This window comes from Raphanus sativus, unplaced genomic scaffold (genome assembly GCF_000801105.2).
Source record: "Raphanus sativus cultivar WK10039 unplaced genomic scaffold, ASM80110v3 Scaffold0059, whole genome shotgun sequence".
Lineage (NCBI taxonomy): Eukaryota > Viridiplantae > Streptophyta > Magnoliopsida > Brassicales > Brassicaceae > Raphanus > Raphanus sativus.
In genome coordinates this window covers 46,170-54,068 of record NW_026615382.1, presented here as the reverse complement: position 1 = coordinate 54,068, position 7,899 = coordinate 46,170, and the positions used below count along the sequence as shown (strand labels likewise).

Genomic DNA, 7,899 nt, shown 5'->3' with positions numbered 1-7,899 from the left:
ACAACAACCTTTGATGTGTGAGGTTTACAAACTAATGTTTTTGCGTGCCTCCCAACATTCTTCAGTTTCTCTTTACACTCTCCTAATGTCCTAACAAAGAATATTAATTTACTCAGTTGTTTATTTCCCTCAACAATGCATTGTGAGTTTCGATTTTGAATGCGATATATATATGACAAAGAACATTATTTTGAGGTATTTTGAAGTATTTAGCCTTGACAACACATTAACCATGGTTTCAAAATGTTATTTAGAAAATATATAATATAAAACCTGAATCAGGCCACTATGAAATCTTTTAACTCTTCAAACAGTGAAGTCTAAAATTATTTATCACATGTAAAATCAAATAACAATGTTAAGCTAGTAGTCATAACACCGGCTGGATAGTCTGGTCGTTACAATAACTAGCCTACGAATGCATGTTGTTCCAGTGACATAGCTCCACAACAGATATATAAGTATTAAAAAAAAAAAATCATGTTTATAAGAAATTGAGAAAGGAATCATCATCTTCTCCTGGGTGCGGAACCGCGCTGAATCGCTGCTGGTGCTTGCCCTTGAGACCCCGGAGTTTGTTCTTCCGCCATGTTACTCGCTTGTATTCATCACTATGAGTCCAAGTGGTATCAGGTACATCCACTGTAATAATATCGGAGTTCTGCATAAAGACAAGTTACCAAAATAAGGAGTTTATGTGTATGTCAATAACTCAAAATCATTTGGTTAGTTCATAAAAATAGATGTACACGAACTGATGTTTCTACCTTGGTGCCTGCTCACTACTCTTCAAGATAGTGTGGGAGTTAAATGTCCATTTTCCTGGCTATATTAAACACAAATTTTTTTTTTATCAGACACTCTAAATCAATACCCTTCTACCATTCTAAGAACCAGGTTCAGTAAACAACAGTAGATAGGTGGTTTCAGTTCTTAGAAGAGTACTTACTAAGCCAAGCATGCCAAAAAATATAAACTTTAATTCTGAAAGTGAAACTAAAGAAACAATTGGACAACATGTGTTACTTACAAATTTCAACTGTCGAGGATACGGACACGCTCCAGGAGAGCCGTAACTGACTGCCAAAATGTTGGCACCATCCTGAAATTGATGAGTAGGAAAGTGTGAATAGCGACAAACTAATTGTCACGCAACGCTGAAACCTAAACTGTAAGAAACTGATACCAAAAGAATACGTTACCATGTGTATAACGAATTAACAATATGCTCATCCAAACCATCCCGTGGAAGACAAGACATCTCTGTAATAAAACCAGATACATCGATCAGAGGGAAACAGATAATGTCAATGAAACGTTTCTAGGTTTTAATCATTCAAAGTTAACAAAGGGTTTGGATTTATGATCATAAAATAACTAAAAAAATTGAAACGGAACTACAGAAGTAATCTTATCTCAAAGAAGTACCAGAGAATGGTTAATATCTGTAAAAAACTGCAACAAGATTAACCTAGTAGGAGGCTGAGAGCTGAGCTCAAGCAGGCACCAATCACTCAAAAGAAAAATCTATTTGACACTAAAAACAACTAAAACAATGTGAATGGTGTTATTATAAGAAGCTTTTTGGCAGTAAGATGATGATATCAACTGCATGCAATGCAAACCTGACTACTTGAGATCAAAGATTCAAAAAAAAAAAAAAAAAAGGTGAAAAGAAGTGAACTTACAGCTCTCACTGATGGAATCACATACTCTCTCCCAGGTGGACTAACAACATTAGATGGGAGTCTTATTCTATAAAAGTCATCTCCCTTCAGCAGATTCTACAGAACAAAGACAATGATTTTACTCGTTGCGTTTTTTTTTCAAAACAAAAACCCAAAGTAGGAGATTTTACTTACTTTAAAGGCATTAGAAAACTCATTCCTAGAGAAGCGCAGTTTCGTTAGTGTCTGCATCCGACAAGATTTATTATGGTTAGTTAGCAAAATCAATTTGAGTTCTTCACCAAAATCTCTGATTCTCTAAACTCTCTCTCTATGTAATTGAAAATATCTACGATCGATCGATCGATGAAGGTGAAAAGAGAGTATACCTGACCACCGTGGCTCCAAGTCTTGAGGCGAGCGGAGAAAGTACCGGCGGAGGAGAAATCAGAGTCTCCGAAGGCATGTTCGAGGGTGAATTGGATCTTGGAGTCCAGATCAGGATCCGAGTACCGTCTACGGATACTCGGAGTCTGCTTCGGCGGCGAATCTGTGGTAACTCGAGACCAAACTCCGGAGGAGCTCGTCTGATTGGAAAGCGAAGGAGGATGAGAATAATAAAGTGGAGAGGAAGAGCACAAGTAAGTGTGAGATTCGACATGGTCACCGAGGATAGAGAGAGAGAGAGAGAGAGAGAGAGAGAGAGAGGTTTGGACTTCTAGAAATTGCAATTGAGCCCTTAGTATTTAATAAGTATTCGCCTTCCGACTCCTAGAAATCCTGATCCACGTTTTAAAACGCTGAACTGAATTATTACTTTTAAAAATATTTTTGCTTTTAAAGTTCTCCGTATTAATATGTATTTTATTTTATGTTTATACAGATTGGCTTAGTTTTTATTTCTCACCATTGCAAGATTAATGGTTTCATATTTGAATGAAAGTTAATGCATAATCTTAAAAATAATTCTTTAAGAAAAAAAATGGACACAAAATATTATACGACTTCAGTACTCTTGCAGTGTACACCAAGTGAAACCATCTGAGAGATTCAAACTTTAACAAGTAAGGAGCAAATCCAATTGAATTATGAAATTGTGATAACAAATATAATAGAATTAAAAATATCAATAATGCTGAGACTGTACTACCATTCTTTGGGGGTTATCTTCAACTAAGTTGGCTTAACCACAATCTTGAAATTTTGAAGCTTATTATAGATTTACTCATTTCAGGTTAAGCTTGGTAATAATGATAGTAATTATATTGTTTAGTATACGAGTGATAATATTAGGGAGAGGACAAGTGTAACGCCTGACAAATTTGGTTGCGAAACGATTATTTTTCGGACTGTTTAAAAAGAGACCGAGACACTTCGCTTCACTCCATGTTCACCAATCATTCCAGCGATGATGAAAGGAAACCAGAAAGCGAAACCGCACGCGCCACCTCGTCCTCTGTTCTCCTTTGGTTTCTTCCGCCGCTGCACACAGTCCGTCCTCAGCTCTACTTCTCCTCACAAGAAACCTCTCCGTAAGCCAACTACCACCGCTTCATCCTCATCGACCTCCACTTCTCAAAGCTTTACTCAGTGGCGTTTCCCACATCACGTTGACCAAACTCCATCCACCGTTACACTTCCATCTCCTCCTTCGGCGCCTCTCCCGGAGCTTCACCTCGCATCCGTCTCCGAATTCGACAAGTTCCTCGCTCAGCTGCTCAAGCGAGTCCTCGTACCCGACCCGCCGTCCGAATACGTCACCAAGATCCTACTCGCGCTCTGTCCCGAGCGATGGTGGAAACTGCGATGGGACTAGAGATCTCCGCGGTGGAACGCGCATTAGCTTTTGGCTGCGCTTGAGCTCATGTACACGACGGTGGAAGGCGCGGCGGAGGTTCGTGGTCACGCGATGACGGTGCCGGCCATGGTGGCGGTGCGGTGATGGCGAGATTGGTCGGGAGGGGGAGAGAAAACGCCATAAGCATACTTTCCGTTGTATATGGAAGAGGTGGAGTTCTCCGCAAAGAGATTACGGGCGGTGGCTCTGGCGCTTGAAGGAGAGAGAGTGTACGGCGAGAGGGAGAAGAAAAGGGGCCCACCTGTTGAAGACCCTTGAGGAATATGGACCGTTGGATCTGAGTCAAAATGGGTCATGAAATCTAGCGGCTGAGGTTATCTTTTATAGCGGCTGAGTGTTAATGGTTTGTTTTCTATCCTCTTCTTTTCATACAAATAAAAGTTGTTTTATGCATGTAGTTTTAATTATATAAATTAAACTGAAAATTGCTCTTATTTGTAAGCAAAAAATATGCTCGTGCGTAGCACGAGAACAAGACTAGTACTCAATAACGCGATAGACACGAAGATATATAAAGTAACCACTAAAAACACGACCTGTAGCAGAGACGCGAAATTAACCTCTTTTGCAGACTCTCGTATGATGCATTTAAGCCGAATCAAGCCAAACTTACGCATATATCAAAGGATCGTGTATCCTCGTTTCAAAGTATTTTACAGATTTTTTTTTTAAATATCCCATAAACACATATAATAAGAAAATTGGGCTTTCTCCTAATTAAAAAATGTCATGCTAATGGTCACTAATTTGTTTGTGATTTAATAAATAAATAAAACGGAGGGATCAAAAAATAGTAATGACTGAAAAATATATTTACTGCAAACTGTAAGCTAAGAAAAAAAGCTAGTCTCCTTTGATCTTTTCTGCTCCATTGTACGTACAAAGAATCAGAAAATCACAAATTGCATATTACTCCTTCAATATTGTTGTAATTAAAAAGTTTCATTTATGTTTTAGAAAATCATATGTGTATGCATTTAAGTAAAAACAATCCAAACCATTAAAAGATATTACTAAGTAACAACAGTCACAAATTATAATATGAAGTAAAATAAAATATAAAAATTTCAATATAATGTAACAAAAAAACCTTGTAAAAATCATATGCATATGATGGAATGTCTTTAGACTGTAGTACTCCTACGTGGCATTTAAGCCAAATCAAGCCAAACTTACGCATATATCAAAGGATCGTGTATCCTCGTTTCAAAGTATTTTACAGATTTTTTTTTAAATATCCCATAAACACATATAATAAGAAAATTGGGCTTTCTCCTAATTAAAAATGTCATGCTAATGGTCACTAATTTGTTTGTGATTTAATAAATAAATAAAACGGAGGGATCAAAAAATAGTAATGACTGAAAAAGATATTTACTGCAAACTGTAAGCTAAGAAAAAAAGCTAGCCTCCTTTGATCTTTTCTGCTCCATTGTACGTACAAAGAATCAGAAAATCACAAATTGCATATTACTCCTCCAATATTGCTGTAATTAAAAAGTTTTATTTATGTTTTAGAAAATCATATATGTATGCATTTAAGTAAAAACAATCCAAACCATTAAAAGATATTACTAAGTAACAACAGTCACAAATTATAATATGAAGTAAAATAAAATATAAAAATTTCAATATAATGTAACAAAAAAACCTTGTAAAAATCATATGCATATGATGGAATGTCTTTAGACTGTAGTACTCCTACGTGGCATTTAAGCCAAATCAAGCCAAACTTACGCATATATCAAAGGATCGTGTATCCTCGTTTCAAAGTACTTTACAGATATACATCATACATATACATTATCATGTTTACTAATATCCATAAACACATATAATAAGAAAATTGTCACTAATTTGTTTGTGATTTAATAAATAAATAAAATAGAGGGGTCGAAAATAGTATTAACGGAAATCAAAGTTTGTGATTTAATAAATAAATAAAACAGAGGGGTCGAAAATAGTATTAACCGAAATCAAGCGGTTATATTGAACCACCAACTTTTTTTGTCATTTTCTTAATAAATGCAGCAGTAGAGGAGAGAGAGCGCAAACGCCCCGATCGCTTTATTCTGCAGTGTGCTCTGCGCAGATTGAGCTCGCTCTCACTTTTCATTCCTTGGCAAGAAAAAGACAAAGAGAAGGAAGAAAAAGTTAAGAGAAAGAGATCAAGGTGCACCGAAGAGACGAAAGAAAATAACGATGAAAAAATCGGAGGTGAAGCGGTTTGAAGAAGAAAAACACAAAGAGAAGACGACGACGAATCAGAGGTCGAACGAGGATCCATCTAGCCATCTCGAGGATTTTGTCGGAGCAGACTTGGCCGGAGTAAATATTCAAACAGTCGTAGGAGGTACAGACATTAATTTCCGTACAGCTCAAGGAACTCTTTTGGTTGTTGCTTAAACGATTTTCTATATGCAGATCACGTTGGAAAAGAGAAGACGACGACGAATCAGAGGTTGAACGAGGATCCATCTAGCCATCTCGAGGATTTTGTCGGAGCAGACTTGGCCGGAGTAAATATTCAAACAGTCGGAGGAGGTGCAGACATTTCCGTACAGCTCATAAGAACTCTTTTGGTTGTTGCTGAAACGATTTTATATATGCAGATCACGTCGGAAAAGAGAAGACGACGACGAATCAGAGGTTGAACGAGGATCCATCTAGCCATCTCGAGGATTTTGTCGGAGCAGACTTGGCCGGAGTAAATATTCAAACAGTCGGAGGAGGTACAGACATTTCCTCAAAATAACTCTTTTGGTTGTTGCTGAAACGATTTTATATATGCAGATCACGTCGGAAAAGAGAAGACGACGACGAATCAGAGGTTGAACGAGGATCCATCTAGCCATCTCGAGGATTTTGTCGGAGCAGACTTGGCCGAGAGGTCCGAAGAAACAGAGGTTGAGGTGAAACAAAGGTCCGAAGAAGAAAAACGCATGGTAAGCTTTTTTTTTTTTTTTTGCTAATCAGTACAATCGTTTTTCTTCTAGCACTGATATTCACTTATTTTGGTTAATCAGTTCACTAATTAACACTAATATTTGATTTATTAGTTTTTTTTAATGAAATAAACAATATAGGGTGTCATAGCTGGTATTTGAATTAGGGTATCTGGGTCCTCGGGTCGGGGTCGGGTCGGGTCCTATCGGGTTCGGATTCTTCGAGTCCTGGAAATTTAGACCCATATAGAAACCTGTAATTTTTTGGGTCGGTTCCGGGTTGAGTCTTGTCGGGTCTGGGTCGGGTTTTGTCGGGTCCAAATTGGTTCGGGTCTATAATTCTAATACTTGTAAAATATCCGTAATTTTTGTGTCCAGATCGAGTTCGGATTTTCAGAATCTGAAAAATACATGACATATCCAAACTTACTCAAATTTAATTAATATTTGTTATATATATCTAATATTTACAAAATAACTTAAATTAAACTATTAATAATTAACATAAAACATTTTTAAACTCAAAATTTATATTTTAAAGCTTCATATTACTTAAAAATGTTACAAAATAATAATAATATTGTTAACAAAAGATATTTCAACTAAATAAAAATATATATATATATATATATATATATATATAAAACAGAACGCAAAAAATCATAATATTAAATATACATGTTTCTAAATCGGGTACAAATCGGTTCTTTTCGGATCTAGGTCTATTCGGGTCGGTTCTCTTTGGGTCCAAGCCTATTCGGATAAAAGAAATTTAGACCCAAAAAATACTTGTAAACTTTCGGTACGGGTTCAGGTCGGGTATTTTCGGACCGGTTCCGGGTCGGATCTTCGGGTCCAGGTTAAAATACCAAACCTAATTTGAACCTGGTTTATGTGGAGTCACACACTATACTCAACCTGGTTTATTAGTTATTAATTATTAGTTAATCAGTTCCTGGTACTTCATCCGTTACGCAGATTCCCGGAAGGCCCGATTATGGTTATATTGGGGAGCGGACAACAATACGATCGAATCATTTTCAAGTTACCATTGTAAGTGTTTCTTTCTCTGTTTTGGTTAATCAGTTCTTTATTAACACTAATAATTGATTTATAGGCACAAAATTACAATAATCTAACACCAAATCTCTTGGTTGGTTCAATATGTCTCAGGATTCAACAAACACTGGTCTTTCAGAGTTGGCAACATTCATCAATAACTCTGGTCATGAAGAAAACCATACCGTTAAGAAGACACTACGCATGCTTCGCAATTTGCTCAAGAAAACGGCACGTGAAAGGTATGTTTAGATAGATTCTCTTTTTTATATCAAACTAAAATTTCTTAGACTTTTAGTTCTTATAGATAATCAAAATTCCATGCTTTACAGCTATTCCCTCTCTGGGAAGTACTTTTCTGGATTCTCTT

The 7,899-nt window shown here is 36.7% G+C and overlaps 1 protein-coding gene, 1 non-coding gene and 1 pseudogene across 2 annotated transcripts; 2 read left to right on the top strand and 1 right to left on the bottom strand.

Moving 5' to 3' along the window:
• Positions 1–314: 314 nt before the first annotated feature.
• On the bottom strand, positions 315–2,315 carry LOC108851091 (uncharacterized; the record flags this gene model as incomplete). Its single annotated transcript, XR_008939412.1, has 7 exons — positions 315–661; positions 768–826; positions 1,031–1,102; positions 1,203–1,263; positions 1,689–1,784; positions 1,863–1,913; positions 2,057–2,315. It is a non-coding gene; the product is annotated as an uncharacterized LOC108851091 (transcript).
• A 595-nt stretch (positions 2,316–2,910) lies between these two features.
• LOC130500915 (uncharacterized) lies at positions 2,911–6,069 on the top strand (annotated as a pseudogene).
• LOC130500921 (uncharacterized) lies at positions 5,728–7,807 on the top strand. Its single transcript, XM_056995839.1, has 6 exons — positions 5,728–5,878; positions 5,950–6,069; positions 6,138–6,257; positions 6,319–6,470; positions 7,449–7,523; positions 7,644–7,807. The coding sequence occupies exons 1-6, from the start codon at positions 5,728–5,730 to the stop codon at positions 7,779–7,781; spliced, it is 756 nt and encodes a 251-aa protein (XP_056851819.1). The 3' UTR covers positions 7,782–7,807.
• Positions 7,808–7,899: the final 92 nt, after the last annotated feature.

Bases quoted from the DNA above. Each gene is read 5' to 3' on its own strand.
- LOC130500921 (XM_056995839.1), top strand. From the start codon at position 5,728: ATGAAAAAATCGGAGGTGAAGCGGTTTGAAGAAGAAAAACACAAAGAG. The intron at 6,471-7,448 runs GTAAGCTTTTTT...TCCGTTACGCAG, and splicing joins CCGAAGAAGAAAAACGCATG to ATTCCCGGAAGGCCCGATTA. The intron at 7,524-7,643 runs GTAAGTGTTTCT...AATATGTCTCAG, and splicing joins ATCATTTTCAAGTTACCATT to GATTCAACAAACACTGGTCT.